This window comes from Protopterus annectens, chromosome 7.part0, assembly GCF_019279795.1.
Source record: "Protopterus annectens isolate FY-2018-M chromosome 7.part0, PAN1.0, whole genome shotgun sequence".
NCBI lineage: Eukaryota > Metazoa > Chordata > Ceratodontiformes > Protopteridae > Protopterus > Protopterus annectens.
This window is the reverse complement of record NC_056739.1, coordinates 1,486,529,077-1,486,554,800: the sequence shown is the minus strand read 5'-3', so window position 1 is coordinate 1,486,554,800 and position 25,724 is coordinate 1,486,529,077. Positions and strand designations below refer to the sequence as shown.

The window sequence follows — 25,724 nt, the reverse complement described above, 5'->3', positions numbered from 1 at the left end:
GACCCAAAAAAGTTCTATAGAGAATTGGGAAACAAGGTAAAAGGAATTGAAAGACGACCCAAAAAAGAAGAAATAGATACATTTTGGAGAAATATTTATGAAGATCCTGTAGAACATAAATATGCTAAATGGATAAAAAAAAAGTCAAAGATAGAATAAGACGTTTAAAGGTACAGGATAAGAAATGGGATGAAGTAACAGCCAGACAGATTGAAACAAAGTTAATAAAAGCCCCTAAATGGAAATCCCCAGGCCCAGATGTAGTACTTAACTTCTGGTTAAAAGTATTAACATCTCTGCACGAAGATTTACCCATAAGTAAGAACTATTTACATGCGTACCATGAACAGACACCAACCTGGCTAACAGGAAAAGCAATGCTCCTACTTGAGAGTGAACCTGCAGGCTAGCCTAAAAATTATAGATCAATAACTTGCCTTCCAACAATGTATAAACTATACGATGCCAGAGTTTACAGTCATTTGGAAGAAAACTAAAACTCAACTATGGTAATAGAACAAAAGGGCAATAAAAGAAAGTCATATGGAACAAAAGATAATTTCTTAAATAAAGTCACAGTGGAGAACCGTAAAAAGGGGAAGAATCTAAGTATGGCATGGATTAACTACAAAAAAGCATGAGACAGTATCCCACATTCATGGACAAAAGAGTACTTAAAAATGTGTAAGATACACCCTACACTGATAGACTACATTACAGTGACAGACCACTTTGCAATTAAGCCATGATAAAGGACAAATTATTATTCCAGGGATAAAAATTCAAAGGGGGATGGATATTCCAGGGTGACTCTGTCACCTCTACTGTTCTGTCTTGCCCTTAAACACATTAAGCTGTCTACTTAACAGCTTAGGCCATGGCTATAATTTGGCTTCTATAAAACAACAAAGTGCAAAGACTTATCTTCTCTGTGTCAATGATTTAAAACTGTATACCTCATCAGATGAGAAACTGAAAGCACAACTGCAAGTTGTCAAAACTCTTTCAGATGATCCACAAGAATGGCATTTGGCCTTATTAAATGTGCAAAAGCAACCTTTAAAGCAGGAAAACTGCAGCAGCAAGAAAATAAGTTATGTACTCACCATAACGTTCCATGTGAGTTGTTCCATCTCACCTTCATTCATTACTGATGGGTTTGGAGCGGCCATTTGCAAAGCTCAAGGTTTACCAGTAGCTCTAGACCAAGCCCCCTTATCCCATGATGCACTGCTGGAATTACCTCAGATCTTGTTTGCTGCATTTACTATATTCATGTAAGAGACCTACCCTCCCGTAGAGGCGAAGAAGGATTGAGTAACCAGGATGAGACCAGCCTCTAGGTCAACTATCAGCCAGGTGGGGGATGGAGGGAGGGACGTTAGAATGAAGGCGAGATGGAACAACTCACATGGAACATTATGGTGAGTACATAACTTCTTAATGTGAAGTTGTTCAATCTCGCTGTTCATTCATTACTGATGGGTAGCGTCCCTAGCATCCTCAAACTCGGGTGGCTCACAGGAGTACATTCTTCAGGAACGTAGACCCAAAGGAAGCCCTGTCCCTGGAGGCCTTATCAACTTTGTAATGAGTGATAAAAGTATGAGGCTTACACCAAGTGGCTGCAGCACAAATGTTATCAAGGGGCAATTTGGCTTGAAATGCAGAAGATGTAGAAACTGCCCTGGTAGAATGAGCTTTAATCTTGTGTAGCAAGGGCATATTAGCAGCTGAATAAACAAAGGTAATACAATCAGAGAGCCATTTTGAAAGCGTTGTTTTAGCCACTGGTCTACCTTTTCTTGCTTCAGAGAATGATACAAAGAGCTGGTCTGATTTTCTGACATCTTTATTTCTGTCCAAATAATATCTGAGCTGTCTGTGAACGTCAAGTTTGTGCAGCATATACTCAAGGTTATTGGAATGGTTAGGGAAGAAAACAGGCAACTCAATGACTTGGTTGATATTAGATTCCGAACAAACATTGGGCAAAAAGGAGGGGTTTGTCCTAAGAGATACTCTATCAGCATGAAAAATCAAATAAGGAGGGCTGAAGCTCTGACACTCTGTGGGCAGAAGTAATAGCCGCCAGAAATATGGCTTTCCATGATAAGAATTTGAGGTCACAAGATGATGCCGGTTCAAACGGGGGGAGAATTATACAAGACCGCATAAAGTTTAGATTCCAAGGAGAATAAGATGTCTTCACTGGAGGCCTCATGTGAAAGGTTCCTTTGAGAAAGGCCTTAGACAACTTGTGGGACATCATGTTTAGCCTGTCCACTCCGTCATGAAAGTTAGATATAGCAGCCAACTGGACCAGAACTGTAGCAGCTGCAGCTCCTTTATTAAAGATCATAGTCAAGAATTCTAAAATGGACGTCAAGGGAGCTTGATAAGGATCAATGTTCTGTTTAGAAGCCCATATGGAAAATCTCTTCCACTTACTACGATATAATCTTCTGGTGGACAGCTTTGCCTTGTCTCATAGAAAGGTCATGAAGCCTGGCTATGAGAGGAACTGGAGCAGCCAAGCTGTTAGCTTCAGTGACTGCAATGAAGGATGGAGGTCCCCCAGCGGATGTGTCAGAAGGTCTGGAACTGGGTCCAGAATCCATGGATCCTCCAATAGATGATGATGAAGAAATGGGAACCAAATCTGCCGAGGCCAATGAGGGGCTATAAGAATAATAGTCCTTCCCAGCGACATTGCTTTCTGTAGGAGTCTGGGTATTAGAGGGATCGGGGGGAAGGCACAGAAGAGACCCGGGGGCCATTCATGTACGAGTGCATCTCTCGGGAGTTCTCCTGGAGGAGGAATCAGGGCAAAGTAGCTTCTGCATTTCGCGTTGATGTGACTGGCAAAAAGATCGCAGCAAGGCTGGCCCCATTTGCGGAAAATCCTGTTCGCAATCTCTTGATTGAGGGACCACTCATGTGGCAACAAAATTGTCCTGCTCAGTTTTGTCTGCTATCACGCTGGATCTCCCCCGGGATGTGCGTTGCCAACAGGAAGAGCTTTGAGGAGACAGCTCAGTGCCAAACTCTGAGGGCTTCTCGGCAAAGGGGGTAAGACTTGGTCCCACCTTGCTTGCTCAAGTACCAGACTACTGATATATTGTCTGTCTGAATTGCAATCATCCCAAGAGGAAGACAGTCTTGGAAGTACTACAATGCCAGAAGCACTGCTCATCTCCATAACACTGATATGCAGATATGACCCCTGATCCGTCCATGTGCCTTGGGCAGTCTTTCCCTGAAAATGCCCCCCCCCCTATCAGGGAAGCGTACGTGGTCACAGTGGCTACTGGAAGGGGTAGTACAAATGGGCGTCCTATGCTTACATGAAGAGACATCAATCACCACTGGTGATCTCTCTTGCAAGAGTTTGTGATTAAAATCCTATGACTCATTGGGGGTTCCTGATAGGACTACTGAGTGAACAGCAGCCATTAAGAATCCGCATATGCATCCTTGCTAATGGTATGGCCAAGATCGCTGCAGCCATCAAACCTAATACTTTTAAGACTTCTGCAGCTGGTGCTCTCTTCTTCAACACTAATGAACTGACATGCGGGCAAAGAAGAAAGACCCCCTCGATTGGTAGTCATAGAGTGGTGGTTGAAGTGTCTAACTCTGCCCCTATAAAGGCGATATGCTGCGATGGTGACATGGCATATTTTTCTGAGTTGACTGTAATGCCTAAGTGATGGCAGAGTGTCAGAGTGTATTCCCTTGCCTGAATCAGTTGATGCCTGGTGATGGAGGTAAGGAGCCAGCCAATCATCTAGGTACGGAAACACCTGGAATCCTACACCCCTCAGATGAACTGTGACCACTGCCATGCATTTGGTGAACACTCTGGGGGCTGTAGTGAGACCAAAGGGCAGGGCTCGAAATTGATAATGATTGGCTCCCAGCCAGAAACGCAGATGATCTCTGGATGGCCTGGCCATTTTTATGTGGTAGTATGCATCCTTGAGATCTATAGAGCACATCCAATTGTCTCTCCCTAAAAAGGGGAGTATAGATTGTAGCATGACCATCCAAAGCTTCTCTTTCTTCAGAAATTGGTAGAGTCTGCCGAGGTCCAAAATATGTCTCCAGGCCCCTGTTTTCTTTGGAACCAAAAAGAATCTTGAGTAAGTTCCGGATCCTATTTGGTCTGCTGGGACTGGTTAGATGACTCTTTCTAGCAACCTGCGGACCTCTATAGTTGCTTGTTCCCTGTAACTGGGTGGAACGTCTGGGGAATCTCCTTGGGGGTGTGGGTGGAGTGGAGAACGGTATGAAATACCCTCTGGAAATAATACTTTGTACCCAACTGTCATATGTTGTATCTTGCCAGGAGCTTGGGTACAAAGATAAGCGACCCCCCAACTGCCTCCAGAGCAGAACAGTTGGGCCTCCTTTCAGGAGCATTGATAGGGTTGACTAGAGAAGTGATCTCTGTCACCCTGGTGTTGCGGACCCCCTCTGCCTCGAGGGTGGCGTCGTCTTCCAGTGTTACCCCCTCCTCTGCCCTTAGAGGGGGGTTCACCATGTGTGTCCTGAAAGGCTCCTTGGACTTTTCGGAACCACATTTTACCTCCCCGTTGGCCTTTGGGGTAAGGCTGGTGAGAGTTTCCTTCACTTTGGGCCCAAAGAGAGATGAGCCATCAAAAGGGGTGTTGACAAATGAAGACTTAAAGGGCTCTGTGAGGGAACACAAGCACATCCAGGAATGTCTTCGTAGAGCAATTCCTATACCCTCTGCCCTACTCGTCCCATCGGCTGCATACGATATGAGACGTATGGACAAGTTCACATTGGAATTTAGGGTAACAAGCTGAGTGGCAACTTTGTCGGAAGCCCCTGCAACTACAGTGCCCTGAAGAGCATCTCCCAACTCCTTAAGGAGATCTATTTGCAGTCTGGTGAAATGGGTCAAATAGTTCTGGGATCAGAGTGTAAAAGTCGCTGAACTAAACATGTGTTTCGCATATCGATCCATGATCCTGGACTCTCTGTTAGGAGGATGGATCGATGAGGAAGTCTCGGACATTTCCTTTTTGGTGGTCGCTGCCACCACCATGGCATCAACAGGGACTCCTTTGGACAAAAAGGACTTCTCTACGGGGGCAGAAATGAACTTATTAGGCCTCCGAGGGACAGGTTCCATGGACTCCAGTGACTCCTATGCCCTCCGAGAGACCAGCTGCATAAGCTCATCGAAGGGCAGAGACACCCAAGAGGTGGAAGGTTGAGGGACTTGTCCTCAGTAGGGTTTTTGGACTGCCAAACACCCCTCTGCCTAAGGATCTTGAGTAGCTCCACAAAGGAGATATCCTCAGAGGGGGATCATGGGGACCCTTCTGACTCATCAAAGTCTGTGTCAGATGTCAAAGACTCCTGTGGGCAGTCCATCTCCTCTTACACAATCTCTTCCTGGGGACCTCCTCAGTGGGTGCCTCTGAGGAGGTCTCAGAAAAGCAAGGGGCGCCTTGTGGGGCTACCTGAGGCTCAGGGTCTCTACGCTTGGCCTGGACGATGGAGGCAGAAGCGGACACAGGCGCTTTGGGGGAAAAAGAGGCCAGACCAGGTGTCGAAGATGTCTTTGGGGAGAAGGCTCTCCTCATGACTTTGAAGGCATCACAGGTCCGATGAGAAGGAGTTGACGGACCTGAAGGAACCGCCAGCCCCTCCCGCACCGAGGCATTGGGCTCCGAGCCCGAGGTAGGAGTCGAGCTCATCCGAGCAGAGGCCCCAAGAGGAAGAGTCGGCATCAAGTCGGTACGGCTATCTTCCTCAGACCCGACAGGAGAGTGTCGGCTCCTAGAGTCCCCGGTCGGTGCCGAGGATGTCAGAGTAGATGGAACTGATGACACCGGAGCAGGTCTTGGCTCCGAAGGCACCACAATCAGCAGGTTGGCCCCCTCCGGCTCCGAAGGTCCGGTACAGCTCGTAGGAGGAGCAGTCAAATCCGGGGTGGTCGTCTTCGGTTCCGACGCTAGGGTCGGAGCCCTCAACAATTTAGCAAGGCCTGGTGCCCGTAAGAGCTTCTGCATCAATCGGTTCATATCCAAATCCGAGAGGCTGACAGAAGACATGGAGGAGTGCACTGAAGCTGCTGACTGAAGGACTGTAGATGCAGGTCTATCAGAGACCAGCTCCAGAAGTGTGGGCCGGCTCTGAAATGAGAAGGCACTCTGCTCCGAAGGCTGTGGAGCCGATGTCCTGGGTTCTACCATTTTCTTAGACTTTTTAGACTCCCTGGAAACCTTGGAGTCTTCTGAAGATTTGGAGGACTTGCTGGCCCCATCCTCGTCAGTCAAAACTTCGGCAAAAGGATGCTTCAGCAAGCCACGATCAACAAGCTTCTTTTTCCTCTCTAATAAAACCCTCGAGGAAAAGGAGTGGCAGATACTGCAGAACTCCTGCAAATGCACAGTACCTAAACAATAAACGGACTGAACATGCCTATCGGTCAGAGAGATCTTTTGCCCGCAGTCTGGACATTTCTTGAATCCAGACTTTGGGTGTTTTTCCTTATCCTCAGACATATATATATATATATAGCTAGTGTTGGTCCCCTTTTTTCTCTGGGCCATTGTTTAGTTTTTAGTGTGTTTTATATTTTAGGTATGTTAACTTGAGCCTAAGTATAGTTTGTGATATAACTTTAGGCTGTATTTAGGCTTGTGTGGTTTGTTATAGTGTTAAGCCTAAAGGTTTTCTTCTTGCAAAATGTCTGAGGATAAGGAAAAACACCCAAAGTCTGGATTCAAGAAATGTCCAGACTGCGGGCAAAAGATCTCTCTGACCGGTTAGGGGTCGCCACAGCGGAACTCTGGTCTGCTAATGATTGGCAGTAGATTTTTTATGGGTGCCGAGGTGCCAGCTAGACAAAGGCACGCCCATTCTACGCATGTCTTTCGAACGCTACTCGACCGTGGGGAGAACATGCAGACTCCACACAGAAGGTGCTCCAGCTGAGAATCGAATGAGAGAACCTGTTGCTGTGAAGCAACAACGCTAACGCTGCACCACCGCAGCTTATAACCACACTCTAAATATCTACTATAAATGCAATAACTATGAAAATAGAGAAACACACACTAAGTAACTAGGCCAAACATGAGGCCACTACAATTATACTAAAATGTAAAGGCACCAAGGGTAAGGGTCTAATAGAAAAACTACAGTAAGTGTTATAACACTAATCTAAGAGATTGAAAAAGGTATGGAATAACTTGCAAAAAAGCGATTTTTTTTGGTTCGAAAAGGCTCGAGCGAACGGAAACCACTGAGATCTGTGCCGCGGCAAACTAGATCTGAGGTAATTCCAGTAGTGCATCATGGGATAGGGGGGCTTGGTCTTGAGCTACTAGTAAATCTTGAGCTTTGCATACGGCCGTGTCAGAGCCGATGGATCGGCTCCGAACCCATCAGTAATGAATGAACTGCAAGATTGAACAACTTCACATAATCAGTTTGGGGCAAGAATGTGATATAAAAGAACTTGAGTAAGAGGGAGTGTATAAATAGTTGGGAATTGATGAAGGATCAACAATAAAACATCAACAAATGCAAATAAAACTCAGTAAGGAATATTTTAGAAGATTTAAATTAATCCTGAAAACAGTGTTGACATCTAGAAACAAAATTCAAGCTATAAACCAATTTGCTCTTACAGTCCTAACTTACAGTTTTGGCGTGATTGACTGGCCCCAAAACATGTTGGATAGATTAGACAGGAAAACAAGAATGATGCTTCATGCTCACCAAATGATTTAAATCAGTGCATACCAACAGTATATATTCCCTGTTCCGAAGGAGGTATGGGCCTCCTTGAAATTGGTAACGTATAGAGCTGCAATCGTGGGACTGCACACACATCTGCTGACCTCACAAGACTCAAACGTAGTAAAAGTTTTGAATCTTGAGGAGAATAAATCTAAGATGACTTCCCTGCTTAGTCTAGCAATAGCATATCAGCATCAAACAGGAATGGAAATCAGACCAGAAGTAGATAAAAATCAGGCAGCAACTGAATGTGCCAAAAAAACAAAAGAAAGAATATAAGGTGAAGGATCAGATGAGAAGGCAAGAAATGTGGAAAATGCATAAATATAGTTGCAATTATAGAAAACTTCTGGAAGAACCTGGATTGAACACACGAATGGTTAAGGAGTGGCAAATTCAAACCAAGAGATGAAAGGTTAATATTGGCCGCCCAAGACACTGGGCTACGTACACGTCGGTTTACAAAGTACATTGAACATGTGGGAGAAACATTCAAATGTAGGTTTTGTAAAACCGAATTTGAAACAGTTGCACACATTGTTGCTGGTTGTGACATACTAATGGCAGAAGGACTGTATACTCAAAGGCAAAATAATAGGGCAAGTATTGCATTGGGGATTGTGCAAACATTATGGTATTGAAGTGGCTGAAAAACACAGGAAACATGAGCCACAAAGTATCATAGAAAATGATGAAGTCTACATCACATGGGATCACCCATTACCAAAAGTTCAAAAGATATGCAAGAAATCTGGATATAGTGGTCCATGAAAAGAAGACAAAAGTAGCACTGATCATTGAAATCGCCACACCTACCGACTACAGTGTATTGCGTACAGAGAGACACACAGTCAGGATTTGCAGGCAGAAACGAGAGCAATGTGGAAGAAAGATACCCAGACAGTTCCAACAGTAGTAGCAGCAATGGGTCTCAAAGAATCTACAATCGTATTTAGATATGGTACCAATACATGCAACTCCAAACGAATTGCAGGAGGAGTCATTACTGGACACATTGCGAGTGCTGCGAAGAGCATTTCTGGTTGACATTAAAGATGAAACAATACTAATTTTCATTGACTTTAATCGTGCTTTGTCTTAGGAATGGGGTCTATTCCTGTCATGCTATTAGAAACCTAAAAGATATGGAAAAATTAAAAAAAGAAAACAAAAACAAATACAGTATGCAAGAGATAAATACACAGTGTTACTGGATTCAAAACTCTTGCACTTAAACATTCATAACACTCTGGTCATCAGAAACACACATGTTACACCCACCACAAATAACAGACACACTGAGCAGCATTCTTTTTCACCAAGGATGATCATTCTAAGGGGGATTACAATTTCTGTCAGCACAGGAAGACATGGTTAAACCACTTTGCTTTGCCAGGGATGGTCTGTACCTGTCCCTTCTAAGCCTTCGAATACTGGCTATAACAGACTGTCCTCTCCCACACAGCCATTTTTAGGCAATGCCAAATTGACAATCCTTCTAACAGAGCAAAATCAACCCAAGAAAATCTAAATGTGTTACTGCTCAATGCCAGAAGTCTAAACAAGAAGTTCCTCTCCCTCCAAGCTCTCCTCAACTTGAAGAATGTGGACATCTGTGCAGTTAAGAGACATGGTTTAAAGCCACAGAGTACTTCAGCGATACAAAGCTTCAGTGCCTTCCATGCATTCAGACCGGCAACTATACAGACAGGGACTAAAGGTGGAGGTGTCTCAATCTACATCAATAACAAGCATACCTCTAGGATAATGCACTGGAGTTCCTCCATGTCCAGAATTACCACAGACAAGTCTCATAACATACCTTAGCAAGCTATAGGTCCACCCTTTATGATCCATGAAATGCATAGCTTATACTTAGACCGACTGGAGACACTCACCATTACAACCAAATACCATACTCATGGGGGACTAAGTATCCCTGTATAAACTGGGAATACTATACAATCCCAAATTTGTAGGTGAAGAGATTCCTAAACTTTGTAAACACACATCCTAGACCAGTTAGTACATACACCTATTAGATGTGCAAAGATACTGAGCATGGTACTCAAATACAGAAGAATGCTGCACCCCCCACCTCTCTCAATTGTGTCATGTCCTGTCTGGTAAGGTCATACTACAAATCAGTCTCTTGAAATAAGAATCAATTCTGTAACCCCAGCAAACCCTACAACAGTCAGAAACTACTCCAAGGTAATGATAACGTGTCAAATTGTCAAGCTCCTTCAAACCCAAATAATACAGCAGCCTATGCAGAATTATTCAGAGAAGCTGTTAATGGCTGCATAGAGGTTGGGCATATCAGAATTATGCTCTAGAAACAAACAACCCTGGTGGAATCCAAAATTAAACAGGTCACACAGCAAAAGGAAAAGAAGTCACAGTTACAATCAGAAGTTTGACACCTAAAAAGATACAAAACTCTCAAAATCAATAAACAAGTAAAAGGACTAATTAAGTCCAACAAAACAAATTTTGAGGTAAAGACAGCATCCCAGAAGGTCAAGGACAGCCATAAGGTTTTCTTTAATTATGTCCAAAACATCAAAAATGAGCACACAGCAATATGCTGAACTGCTGGCAAATGCAGCCAAGTTCACACAAATAGGAGATGTAGCAAATCTTCTGGCTGACAAATTCAGCTCCAACTTTACATCCCCACCCCCTATGAAATACTATCAAACATAACCCTTCCAACTATCAGAAGGGAGCAGGTCTTGGATACGCTCTCTAAGACCAAGAATACAGCTTTGATGGGTCCCAATAACATCCCACAACGCCTCCTAAATAGACTGAAATATGACCTATCATGGTGACTGGGGTCACCATTTAACCACAGCCTCTGTAGAGGCTTCGTACTACATGAATGGAAAGCTGCAACAGTCATCCCTCTGTACAAGGGTGGACCATCAATGGATCCTGGGAACTACAGACCCATTAGTCTGACAAGTTTCATATGCAAACCCATGGAAATAATTAACAATGACATAGGAAACCTTCAGACACTGTACCCAACCCACTTTGGCTTTGTCAAAGGAAGGGTAAGTCTACTGAACCTGGTGGACTTCTTGAGAAGGTAATGAAGGCAAGGGATGAGGGCCAAACTGTGCATACTGCCTATACTGACCTAGCTAAGGTATTTGATATATCCCCCCCCCCCCCGGTCATCGTAAACAAATTCACAGAATTAGGCATAAACCCTTATGTAGCTCACTGGATAGCCAGCTGGCTTTAAGACAGGACCCAGGAAGTCAGGACTGGAGAGGCTACCTCCACAAAGAGGCCTGTCACCAAAGGAGTCTCTCAGGACACTGTGCTGGGTCTGCTCCTCTTTGGCATATATTTTTTGGAAGTCAAGGCCAATGTCAAGGGCCTTTGGCTTACCAGGTCTGCAGATGATTGCAAGCTAGAAACAATCAATCAGATACTCCCCAAGATACTAACATCTCACAGGAAGGTCTAACACAGAGAAATTACTGGTGCCAAAGCAAAGGCTTAAAAACTCAGTGCAAGAAATGCAAAATAGTACCTTTGGGAAGTCGGCCACCAAGGAAAGTACCTCATTGATAAAACACCCCTAAAAAGACACAGTAGTTAGGAATTTGGGGATTTGTGCAGTTAGGAACCTGGCTTTCAACCAATATGTGTCCAAGGTGGTAAGAAAATCATTCTATGCCACTCCACTTATAAGTAAGAGCATGGCATCTAGGTCCAAGGAAGTCACTGTGCCACTGTACCCATCACTGAGTACAACGCCCCCTTCAGTATGTACCTGACCAGACAAATGCAACAACTTGAACATCTACAAAGGTTCTTCAGAAAAAGAATACAGGGCATAAACACAATGTTCTTTGCAGATTTAATTAAAACCTCATCTGTATAGTCTGTTTCTTACAGTCTGCTGAGATGCGATTAATGCCTGGCATACTGGGCATCCTTGGATCTCATGCTGGTGGATCTTTTGTGTGTATACAAAATGAACAGCACCAGAACTACTAGAGATCTAAGGACTTAAACGTTGCTTGCTACTTAAGTGGAACATGTTAGAGGGACAGGTATGTATCTTAGAGAATCTCCATTCTCCGGAATAGGCTTCTCACCCATGTGGAGCAGAGTCCTTCTCTAACCACATTCAAGTGCAACCTGGACCAGTGGATGGGAAGTCAGAAATTCACCCGTGATGTGATACAGGTCTCTGAATTACAGAACCAGCTGCTAGATCATATGCCCTAACATACACCCCTTAAAATAACCTCTAAAGTACAATAACTCGTGGGATACATTTGGGTTGCATTGTTAGGCTATTAAAGGTCCTAGTGGTCATTACCCTACATACATCCATGAACTTATGAAAGGTGAGACTTCAACTTTCTGATGCACACTTAACAATAAAGAATTTAAATCACTGTAGATAAGCAATGTGAATTCAGCTTAACACAACAGCTATTCAAGTAAATTTTTAATGTCTGTGGGTTTGTTAGGATAACAAGTAAATAACACACAGCCAGTAGGCAAGGTGACTCCTCTCCATGAGGGCTTTACTGTGAACACACTAGAAGAAAAGTGCACCACATAACATACAGTTTACTGTGGTGAGCTCATAAGCAATGAAATCTATATACCGCTATATCCGTGACAGACTGGAGCAAACACACAGCACTTTGCATTGCTGCCTTGCGGTACTTTGCTGTCTAGTTCAGACCTTGACTGGGATAATCCATATTATAGCTGGTACAACCCATAGTAACACTCATATAATAATGTGAATGAGAGATTTGTTGCTGTGGGCATAATAAAATACATTTCTTTTTTAAACACCTTTATAAAAACACAGTTTAAACACTTACACAGTTACATGCAGAACAACAGAAAATAAACCATAGTACCATTTTTTTTTTATTTTCATGCAGTATACATGTTTGTGTCTTTCGGCTTTTCCCAGTTAGGGGTCGCCACAGCGGAACTCCGGTCCGCTAATGATTGGCAGTAGAGTTTTATGTGCTGTCTTGCCGGGCCTAACGCACAACCTTCAACGAAGGAACACCCTTTCACGCATGTTGCCACACAGAAGACGCTCTAACTGAGGATCGAACGGGCAACGTCTAACTGTGAGGCGGCAACGCTACTGCAGCACCACCACCGCAGTTCATATGCAGTATACATGTATGTTTCCATTTTAACAGTCACTCTCCAGCAGTACATAAATTGCTCAATTCTAACATTCTTTAAACCTCACTCCTCCTTATGAACATTACTTTGTATGCACTGCTACCACAAATTGCATTTATTGCCATCTTATTTACTCATCTCCTTTTTAAAAGATTCCACCTGCAGTTCCATTACCTCCTTTATGATATTCAGTTCTTCTATTTTAGTTGGTTTACATTTCGATTTCCATTTTCTAGTAATTGTTTTTTTGGCAGCCAATAGCAATAAATTTAGTATGGCCTTATTATGTCTATGCAATTCAGATCCTATGACCCAGCTCAAAAGAAGTACTTCTAAGTAACAATCATTTGCTCCCCCAACATTTCTGACAAAGTACTTTCCAGAGAATTTTTAAAATCTGACAATTTGTTACACCCCCCACCCCCTCAAAAAATGTTCCCAAATCATCTCTTTTTCCCATCATGCAATCAGTATTTGCCACTCTTCAGCTCAGTTGGACAAACCCAGTCAACAAATGTAAAATAAAATAAATAATAAATAAATCTACCTCTGGAAAAATTCTCTGAAGTCTACTGGGGGTATAAAAATACCTATGAAAGCACTTCCAAGCAAAAATCCTAAAGCTTCAGGACTTTGCTGCATACTTAGTAATAATACAGATGTCTTCCACATAGTTTTTTTGTAAACTGCCTTTCCAGTACCTCTTCCTAAACTTTTCTAACTGCCTGTGATTGACTCTTATAGGTATCATGCAATACTTACATACCCTATTAATTATCCATTTTTAACTCTGGCAATTTTGTGATCTTTTACACAGTGTTCAGATAAGCAGGCTACAAATATCAGGTTTTTGTTAAGGCTCCAGCTGGGGACTTGCATCGACTTTCCAGAGGACTGAAAGTCACAATACGTAGTTCCTTGTTTTTTTGTTATGACTCTTACAGTAGACATGAGGAGCCAACTGCCTAGGTAGAGGAAAATACAAATCCTCCAGAGTCCAATATGAGCCAATATCACTGTTGCGTACTTCACACTGGGGACTCGGGTTTAGATCAAATGGCAGGGTTCTGAACCGACAATGGCTCTCAGACAGATGTGCAGAAATCCCGTGGAAGATCTACTGCAGACAGGCATTCTGGAGATCCAATGAGTTTATTTAATCTCCCTCTTACAGACAAGGAAGGAAGAAATGTGCAGTGACCATGGAAATTTGGTTCTTTTGATGAAGATTTAGGCCACTGAGATCTAGGAATGATCTAAGGTCCTGTTTCTTTCTGAGTACTGAAACTAATCTCAAATAAACCCTGTCTGATCTGATGGGACCTCCTGGATGACAGAAGGCTGCTGACTTCTACCCTGGTGACTTCCTTAGATGACATTTCTGGAAATGGGGATAGTGGTCAGCTTGAGTATTTCCAAAAAGGAAGAATGGTACAACCTCTGGATATGATTTCCCTTACTCATCTGTTCTGTATGATGGCCAACCATGCTTTCAGGCACTGTCTGAGAGTTCTGCTTCTACTTCACGTAAATGCTGTGGTAGTCCTGGTTGTGTAGGTCACCTCTGCTTTGTGAGAAGCATCCACTGAAGGTGTTCCACAATCCGCAGGAAATCCTGCCTGAAAACTGCTCAAAAGGTTGCCACTGAGATTTTTTTTATGCCACAGATTTTTAGGGCCTTTTTGGTTCTTGGAAAAGGACCTCTGTGGGGCCACAAATGTGACACCAGTGAATAAAAGAATTTTGCCCTCCTGTTCATGTTTGAACATTTTTTTTCTTTTACCTTGGGCCCAAAAGAAGGTGAATCCATCAAAAGGGACTTTGGTGGACAACATCTTACGGCATTCCACTAATCCACTCAATTTGAGCTAGGCCTGGCATTTCACTGTAATACCTATCCTAGCTGCTATGGCTGCTGCATTAACAGAAACACTTAACACAGCTGCTGTGAGTCCATTTGTCTGGCACTGGCCGTCTTCTCAGCAGGTCTTAACATCTGCTCTAGTAACTTTATGGAAGTGAATCACATGCATCCAGTAATTAGCAGCCCTGACACCAAATGTGCCCGACACAAAGGCATACTTCCCCATTTGATACCTAGCCTTAGAACAGAGATAATTTGAAACTTGTAGGAGAGACTTGTAGACTTAATACAGGGAAGCACTAGGGTAAGCTGGAAAAATTAAGTAGAAAGGGGAAAAGGAAAGAAAAAAATAATCTCATTGTGCAGGGAAGGGACTTAAAGCTACAGAAAACTGCAGACCCCTGAGGATGACAGCACCACTTCAGGATGAGTGTAACCAGCAATCTTAAATTTTTGCCCCCAGAGCTGAAGGAACAAGAGTCGACAGATGCTTGAAGGTCAAAAGGGCACCAGCCAAAAAAAAAAAACAAGTACTAAAACAAGTACTCTGCAGCCAATTAAAGCTCTTCAAACCAATCTTTGATGCGAGTAGCATGGAAAGTACATGGTTTTTGCCACTTTGTTTTCAGCATCTCATGGTGGTAGTTACGACAAGACATACTTTCATGCAATAATGCTAACCTATTACCTCCCGGTACATGTTTACTCTTTAGTCTATAAATGTTGCTCCTAACGGCCAAAGTCCTGCCCAGATGAAGCAGCTCAATGACTCCATTACAAGCTGAGCAAAAGGAAGTTTAAATCAGGTTGCAATCAAAGCAATTGAAAACAACCTACTTTAAATATATGGTAAAGAGCAAGCAGCAGGGCTACAGTGCTGCAAGCTGCATTCAGGCTTGACATTAAACCTCTCAAAAAGGTAGCTTTGCAAGTACCTGTCTGCCTGAAATTCTAGGCCAATACATGATGTGCACAGCTGTACAATCTATTTTTTGATTTTCTGGAGCTAAGAATCCTTGCGTCTTCTAAAATATCAGACTTGAGCTAGTGAACTTCACCTCAGTGCTTTAGTCTCCAATTATGTCCACAATCATTTTTATAAAGGTACTGGATAGGTCCTGTACCTCAGCTACTGCTTCATCAGTGTAGCAACAATAATGTTTGAAAAGTACATCTATAAACACTTTGAAAAAAGAGACTAGAAAATGCTTTAATGCTGCTTTCATTCTCAGTTCTATAATATGCTGACTAAATCTGGGAACTAACAAATGGCAAGGATGTGCCAGAAAAAAAACACACCCTTAGAAATGCTCTCCCCAAGAAATTCAGTCATGGTTTCAATAAATCATCTCATCTCCCAACCATAGTTTCTGGGCTGAATACTGTACTTCTCAAAAAACAAAACAGTAAGCATTTCTAGCTATGATTAAATTACACTTTTCTCAGCTGTGTTTATTGTCTTGTCCATACTGCATATGAGGGAGAGATCATTGTGTAATGCCCTGGACTCAGTTCTCACACTATGAATACTGCTTGAGGACTACACTGGCTAAGATCAGCCCTGAATAAGGAGAATGATGGGGTAAGAGGGACTTGACTGGGAGATGGAAAGTAACAAGCTCCAGCAATCAGCTGACAAGGTCCTTACCTCACTTTAACAATGAAAGCAAGATAATTCTTATTTTACTTATCCAGCCAGGCAAAGCTTTATTTCATAAATGGGAAAAATGAAGAATGTCATGCTATGCAAGGAAACAGACAGGCCAGCTGCAAATTTGTGCTTCAAGACATACTTGGCTATTCTAGGCTACAGTATCAATGATGTGCTCTTATTAAACATAAGGGGAAGTACTGATGACTGCCAGACATGATGCCTGCATGAATTTATACAGCAGTTAGTGGCAAAAGCAGTACATACAAGAAAGCAGTGACACCCCCCTCCATGTTGGTGGTGCAGACTAACTGTTCCAGAGCATCTGTGTTGACAACGTCCAAGAACCGCTGAGCAAGCATGTTTGTGCTCGTGTACATCACCCAGTCAATGGATGGATAGTTGAAATCTCCCATAACTAAGGTGATGGGCTGTATGGTAAGTGACTCAAGTAAGTCCAGGTAGGTGGTGTGCTTTTCTTGGTTCATGGTGGGAGACCTATAGTTAATGGACCTGAGTCGTTCAAGACAGTCATACTGTTTGACCAGTCTTGAGTTGTACTTGGGCTTAATGAAGATGAAAACACTTCTACCTTGGGTTCTTTCTTGCTCATTTTGAGGTCTGAACATGTGAAAGTTATTATAGCCTTGCACAGCTGGAGTGCTCTCTTTGGCCTTGAACCATGTCTCAGGGACAGCACAGACGTTAGCATCTTCCAAGGTAAGGAGGGCCTCCAGGGAGTGCAGCTTCCCGTTCAGACTCCTAGTATTAAGCAGAAAAACCTTTAATTTGTCTCGAGTGGATTTAGTTATGTTGGAAAGCTTTGACATTGCCTAAAATAGGCACTATGGGGGAGGCAAACACCTTTGCCAGTATCTCAAGAGAGGAAACAGGTGCACACCACCTGTGGTAAAGCAGTGTGGCCTGTCAACCACGTCTTCCAAGGCTGACAGACACTGGATCCCTTGGACTGACCCCAGAAGCTAAGCCATTGTTGAAGATGATCATTTTTTTGTTTATATTGTGGCATCATCATGGGTGAAGGTAGAATGCTTTTTAGGGCTAGGTCATACCTGCCTGGGACACAAAATCCGAGAGTTCATTCATGTCTCTCTTCATATAGTCCAGAGAGGTACGTCTCAAGTCAATCACCCCAACACGGACTATGACAGAGTCATAACAGTACTTGTTGAGTGATATGAGTGCATGCATGATTTAACAGATCATGGCATCTGACAGGCAGCCGACTGTCACCTTCTCTTTGTCCAGCCTTGTGAGGGGGACATCTGTGTGTCTCACTATGGAGTCACTTATGACTATGACTATGACATTAGGTTTTGAGGTGTTTTGCCTTAGCGGCTTATTTGCTGAGATACTGGTGTATGTGTTATTATGTGTAGTGGTTATTGTGTGTTTAGTTTACATTTGGGAGGTCTCTGACTTTTTGGTAGGCTTCTAGTGAGTACCCTCTGTGTATGTGGGTTTATGTGTTGTTCATAGGTAGGTACTAGGCTATCAGCCCAAGGGCATAAGTAAGCCTAGCTAGCACAGTACCATAGCTTACGCCACCCAAGAAAGTTATTTTCCTGTGCCACTGTTGAGCAGAGACACAGAAGTGATCCCCAGGGTGTACTTCCCATTTCCCATCCACTCATCAAGATTTTTCTTGAAGAGTGCTAATGAAGAACTTTGCTCGACATAGATGGGTAGTTTGTTCCAGAGTATTCCACTACCCTTTTTTCTCCTGCCTTATCACAGACCATATTTGCTTTCTTTTAATTCCATAAATCTCTCTCCTAGTCAGGTCTCACATAACTACATGAAACTTTTTTTCTGTAATTTCATTGTGCTTTTATAATCAGCATTAAAAAAGGCTACAAACATCAAGTTATTTATCTTCCCTCCTATTCCCGATCGAATCCTATTAAACCCATACAATTTTTCATTCCTTCTGTCATCCATTCATTTAATATTGCTAAAATATAATCTTTAACTTTCTCTTTCACGTATTTAGATTTTTTTTTTTTTTTTTTCTAACCCAACCCCGACAGAAATTATTTACTTCTTTCAGATTTGTTCTAAATCATCCAGTGGTATCTCTTTGTATAAGTTTTCTTTTTTATTACTTGTTTGTACCTTACATTCCATGTCTTCTCTAACTTTTTTTTATATCACATCTCCTATACACATTTATTTACCAGGTCCATTATCATCTTATTTTTGAAGTTTAGTTCCCCATTTTCGTTTTCCACTTATACATCATCACTTTATATTTCTCATTTCCCAAAAGGGTGCCTGTTCTTTTTTCATTTTAAGGAAATCTCTAACATATCCATACAATTTTCATTTTCTCACATATTTCTCTGTTTTCTCAAACATTCTAAATTGCTGTTTCCCAACAGTACTTTATATTTTAGCCAGCGCCTCATGTCTTCTTTTCTGTTCTCTTATCCCCCCTTCAACATATACATGCACTTTCTTCTAAGTTTTCTTTAAAACTTAACCATCATTCTAACCATAACTAATAAAATGATCTCATAGCTACATTATCTTCCTGTAGCTGTTCAAATTCCTCGCTCATTTCTGTTGGTCTTTCACATTCTCCAGTAAGTCTTTTAACATGTTTTCGTTTCTTTTCCCTTTCTACATATTCTCTAAATGTTGCCCAAAATGCCACATGGTCAGTGTATCCTGCTATTTTTCCTTCCACCTTTTATTCTTTAATACAACTACATAAAAACAGATCACTTCAGTTTGTACATTTTATCTTGTGAAAGTGTTCTGTTTTTTTGCTATCTTTAGCTTTCCATATTTCAGTCCCTTACACTACTTATGTCATGTGACATTTTCTATTTTTAAACTAGCACATCCATGTTTAATACTGCATATTGCTTCATTGTGACCTTATTTTGTGTGAGAAGTGAAGTGCATGTACTGACAACCTGTTTGATGTCTGGTTTTCTTGTTACGTGACAAACTGACTCCAATTTCATAGTGCACTTCCATCTCTCACATAGGGTATTTGTTTTAGGAGTAAGTGGTTCTCAGTATACATGAGGCAATTACTACACTGCTTCACAATGCCCATGTCACTCAGGCTGACTGGAGAAATGATGGGAAACTACTCATCCATTATATTAGGTTTTTACCATATGCACTATTAAGGAAGGAAGGGGGTTAGACTATTTTTTGCACTAGGACTAGCAAAGGGGCTTGTGCTATTGAAGACAAGGGGTGATAAATGTGGCAACGCTGCTCAGTGCGCAGCTGAGTTGCCTGTAGTGCAGCAGAGAAGCTGGGGGGGTTCCACTGACAGATGTCTAGGGAAAAACTGTATTTCAAGGTGTTTGCATCTATACAGGGCACCACTAACCCCCCACTGCACGGTGCACAGCAACTCTCAAATGTGAGGCTTAAACACAGGTGAAAATAAACACTTTTAAGCTAATCTACCACTAGGGCACACAATGAACCTTCCTCCAGCAATCCCCAGCTCAGACAAGGCACTTTTCTGCCACAACGGTGCAGGGGAGCTGGCTGGTTTAGTGCTCAAGTGTATCAACAGGCTAGATTCAGCAGTTTTGAAGCTAGACTATGCTGTCTAGGCTGACAGTACAGTTGAAATCAAGTGTAGAAAACAATGCAGTCACAAACAGTAAAAAGAATTAATGCAGCAATTAGTTATAATACAGTTTAAAAAGTGCAGTCAAGAAACAATTTAACCAATGAAAAAAAGTGAAATGTGCAGCCTAGATAATTTAAGCGTCTATGTCTCACATAGACCAAAATCACCAGGCCAAGAAGATTTATTAATACAGAAAACAAAATGGAGCAGGTAAAACAGAAAGCAGCTATATCAGCAAGTCACAGACAAAAAATATACAGATTTACTTTCTTCACCCTGCAGGGAATCACCAGCAGTGCTTCAGTTTATGCAGGCTTGAAATCTTTTTAGAAAAAGTCCTAGACATGAGCAATTACTTTCTAAGATGATGCATTAATGTTGATGTTTCATATACCTGCATATGGTTTTCCTTCATGATTTAAGTAATTTGCATAGCAGCTACTTTAATGTGATGCCCAATTACAAAGCATTACCTTAATATGTAAAAGTCAATACAAAAAACTGCTGATCATTGCTGAAATTCTGGTGAAAAAAAACACATGTATACAGAAATTCACATTACATCAGAAAGTTCAAGAACACATCTGGCTAAAAGCCTGCCATTACATATACTGCAGTAGGCCTACAAGGTTCTTAATGATCAAGTTATGAACACATTTCTGAAAATAAAATTTAGGGACTATATCTCAAAATACTAAACCTAAATGTAATAATTTCAAATACGTAAGCATTTTTCTTTTTAATGGTGTAATTCACAGCATAAATGATTAAAGGATAAAACAGTGCTGCTCTTTACTAGCATGCATATCACAGTAACTTTCTCAAACAATGGATTACTTACAGCCCAGAGTGAGAGACGTAGAAGGGAGATAAACAATGGTGTGCGATCCCAGCCAGAAATACAGTGTACCAGTAAACCACTCTGTTCTGTAAAGAACAGAAAATGAAAAACAAGATAACCTGAATGAAAATTATGAGCGACTTAACATTCTACTGCATCACACATCAATAAATTACATCACATCACATCATATTAGTTAATGTTAGCTTGAAACATGTCCTAGCTTAGCCACTGAAAACAAATAAGCATGCAAATCTAAAGCAGAGTGCATGGTCATAAACAACAAATCAAGAGATACACATCAGCCTACTACTGGAGCAAGGACAAAAAGTTTGAAGCAGAACAAGAAAAAGACTGTTGCCCTCTGGGATCAACATACAGAAAGATACACACACACACACACACACACACACACACACACACACACACACACACACACACACACACAATGTTATCAAGGATACAGGAGATAGATGCCAAGTTTCTGGTATCAGCCATTCAATGTAAAACTACACAAATAAGGTAAGTCTCTTTAAATCTCACATAAAATCACATGTAAAAGAATACAAAATGCAATACTTGTCATACTTGCCTGTATTTTCAGTAGTTCCCACTGCTCCTTCCTGACTCACTAACTTGGCATTTCTTGCTTTACTATTACAAGCATGACATTGCCAGTATCAAATCTAGTTACACCAACTTCATAACAGCTAAACACGGGTCTATATTAGTTTGCCAAAAGTTATTTTCAGCAAACGCCTATTCAGCAACACATTCAGTGAAAATCACCTCCACAATTTGCTGAATTTTCCAAGGGAATGAAGTAGTTGGTTAACTACATAACTTTGCCCTTTTCCCCACTGTAGTGCGATTTCGGAGTTGGTATATATAGTTGGGGTGTGGAGGGGTGAGGCCCCTCACTTGGGTGGGATTGATTTAGTTATTTGATGATTCTGTTGTGCTGCAGGGCAATTGTTTCATTGCCCTTGGAAAATGCAGCAAATTGCGGAAGTGATTTTCACTGAATACATGTTGCTAAATAGGTGTTCGCTGAAAATAACTTTCGGCGAACTAATATAGACCCGCTAAACACACAATACCAAAAACCCAAAACCCGCTAAACACACAATACCAAAAACCCAAAACACTGGAAAACACCAAATCCCAGAAGTCCCTACTGCTCCAGACCCAGGAGCAAGTGCTAACATGAGTCCTGAAAGGGGGGGAATGGCAAGTCCAGAAGTCTGGCGTTCTGTTTTCGGTGTTGTGGATTTCAGTGTTCTGAAGTCGGTATTACCACATTTAGTACAGGTAACATCAAGCTTATGACACTAAACTGCATTTCTTCCAGCTACAGTCTCTTAGTGTTAGGCTGCTTATCATCACTCTCTTTCTCTCACACACTACACTGAACTAACTATACAGATTACCTCATGTGCTCACTGCTGAACTGAGTCGAAACTTTACACTGAATGAATTTTTAAATGGTGTAACCACTACACTGCATGCCATTCATTACATACTGTACCACAGTACTGTGCTGTACTGCACAAACAAATCTTAAACTCTGCTCTGTTAACTAATTCTTGACTATTATGTTTTTCAGTGCTACAACATGTGAAAATATTTTTCATATTCCATGTACTTGCTGAACCACTTGGTTGACCTTTCATCAAAGACCACAAACGGACTTGACTATATTACATTTCTGATATGCTGACCAGCTACTGCTAGACACATGAAAGTCTTTTACTTTATACATCTATTCCCACAGTTACTATAACAAAACTGATGCTGGCTCCACAGGTTCTTCAACTACCAAAATGTAGTCAACCAACCAAAACACAAGATGCAGTCATAATAGAACAATTAAACAATAACAACAAAGGAAGTGAGAAATATCAGTAGGATACTGCCCCCAGGACATCAAGCAAAATTTAGTAATGAGATTCTACCCTGAAGTCATGTGATGGTGCTGGTCAACCTAACTCGAAGGTAAGCCTTCTGAAGCTGCAAATGTTATCACAAAAGCCCCTTGATCTGATAAAGCTGACAAAATAAGAGACGAGCATTTTTGCCTTTAACTTAATAAACCGTGGTTTAAACAAAAATCAGCTTGAATCCTGTTTTCTATTTTCTAAGAATGTAATGTGATCTATGATGTGGATCTTGGACAAGAAGTTTTAACAATGGTTTATTTTAACAATTCATATGCCAATATCAAGATTAATCACTCCTGTACAATTAGTTCCTTTTTGGTTTTGCTACAGCATCTGTCATTGTATCATGCCCTTGTGCAGCAGCAGTATTGTACTTTTTGGATAGTTACTGCACTCCTTACCACCAGAAGGGTTGATCTCAAACAGTGCCTGCAAAAATAAGCAAACCTGCTGAGAGCGCTTCTTACATATGGATACTGAATAAAACAGTAGTCACTGCCAGACAAACTTTGGCAAAATCATTTGGGAACAAGTATAAGCTAACAAAAAAAAAATAAAAAATTTTCTCTTGACATTTTTTGCACAAAAATATAAACAACTGCAGACTAAGCATACTTGCATAAGGGAAGAACTAAAAAAAATATATACACTTAAAATTATGTATAAGGGATGCAACAATGTTGGTCTCATGACCCCAAGGTACTGGCTTTGATTCTGGCCTTCAGTTATTAGCTAGGCTAAAAATGGCCCTTCAGGGGAGCTGGTCTAGTATTCACCTATGAACTACAAATGAGAAAGAAACAAGCATTGCTAGGAATAAATCTGTCAGTTTCAAGTTGTGCTACCTGCTGGGGCTGCTGACACTACAACACATAATTATATGGAAAGTGAATTCCCAGCAGGGGCTTACAGGATTTGTCTTGAAGTGACAGGAAGTAAAAAGGGCCAAGCTTCTGCACTAAAGGAGAAATAAGGTGCTCCATGAACAACACAAGCTAGATGGCAGGGGTTAATGAGAAACTGTATGTTTTAAAGTTAAGTAAAAAAACAATGAAGGAGAACTTTTAGTTATGTACTTACCATAACTTTAGATGTATGGGATCCATCTCGCCTACATTCTCTACAGATGGGTTCGGAGCCGATCCTCGGCTCCGACTCGGCAGCTATACAATAGAACGCAGTCTCTTATTGGCTGAGTTACCTCATATCCCAGGATGCACCACTACTGCTTCCCAGATCTTGTTTGTCCGCACACATGCACACGCACACACAGACTGTTGTTATAACACTGCCAGGTGTTTCAAGAGAGGAAGAAGTTAATTTGGATCGTCCGGTCTCTTTTGGCCTACAAGGCAGGGGGAAGGAGGGTGGGTTATTAGGAATGTAGGCGAGATGGATCCCATACATCTAAAGTTATGGTAAGTACATAACTAAAAGATGTAATGTGATCCTATCTCGCCTACATTCTCTACAGATGGGACAGCGTCCCTAGCACCTAATTCCTGGGTGGCTCATTGGAAACCGTCCGGAGAACCGTGGAACCGAAGGAAGCTCGACCCCTAGATGCCACATCCAATTTGTAGTGAGAAATAATGGTGTGTAGAGAAGACCACGTAGCAGCCGCACAGATGTCACTAATAGAGAGCTTGGAATGAAAGGCTGCCGAAGTGGCCATAGCCCTGGTAGAATGAGCTTTCACTGGAACTGTAAGCTCCTTATTTGAAATGCGATAAATATGACTGATACAGTCTCTGATCCATTTGGCAATAGTGACTTTCGTGACGGCTTTGCCCAATTTACTATCCGAAAAGGACACAAACAGTTGATCTGATTTTCGTGCTTGGTGTGTCCTATCCAAATAGAAATGTAATTGTCTGTGCACGTCTAAGCTGTGAAAGGTATACTCAGCTCTGTTTGAATACTTAGGGAAAAAAAACGGTAATTCCAGTGATTGTTGCAAACAAAAGTTAGAACAAACCTTTGGTATAAAGGATGGGTTTGGTCTAAGAGATATTCTATCCTTGTGAAATACCAGGTATGGTGGTTTGACGCATAGGGCTTGAAGTTCTGAAACTCGCCTGGCTGATGTAATAGCAACTAGAAGGGCAGTCTTCCAAGAAAGAAATTTTAAGTCACAGGTTGCTGCCGGCTCAAAGGGATGTTTGGTTAATGCACCTAACACTACGTTAAGGTCCCACGGTGGTGTGGGATGAGATATTGGAGGCCGTAGAAGCCAAGCTCCTTTAATAAAAGCTTTGCACAACTTGTTGCTCATTAAAGGTGGTTCTAAGCTCTCGTGAAAATTGGAAATAGCCGCCAATTGAACTTTGATGGTAGACACCGAACAACCCTGGTTGAACAGGGAAGTTAAAAACTTCAGAACCTCTGACACCGAGGCTGTCATAGGGTCTAATCCTCGGAGTTGGGCCCAAATAGCAAACCTCTTCCATTTACAGCTATACATCTTCTTAGTAGAAGTCTTGTGAGCCGAGGACAAAATATGCATGACTTCAGGGTCGAAAGAATGGCTCCTAACTATGGTCGGAAGAGGAGTAGCCAAGCTGCTAGCTTCAATGAATGGAGGGACTGATGGAGTTGTCCTGACTGATGCGTCAAGAGGTCCAGAACTTGGTCCAGGAACCAGGGACCCTCCAATGCATACTTGTGAAGAAAGGGGAACCAGACTTGACGAGGCCAGTATGGGGCGATTAGAATCATTTTGCTTTCCAAGCGAATCGCCTTCTGAATTACCTTGGGGAGAAGGGGAACCGGTGGAAAGGCGTATAGCAGACCGGGGGGCCAAGCTTGGACTAGAGCATCCTTGG

General features: G+C 41.9%; 1 protein-coding gene across 2 annotated transcripts in view; it reads right to left on the bottom strand.

Annotated features, from left to right (window-relative positions):
- Positions 1-25,724, bottom strand: part of MTMR14 (myotubularin related protein 14) — a 1,239,106-nt gene that overhangs the window by 669,073 nt on the left and 544,309 nt on the right. For both annotated transcript variants that reach the window (XM_044078037.1, XM_044078038.1), the window contains exon 11: positions 20,960-21,045. In XM_044078037.1, coding sequence (XP_043933972.1) covers positions 20,960-21,045 — 86 coding nt within the window. The remainder of the gene's footprint in view (positions 1-20,959; positions 21,046-25,724) is intronic.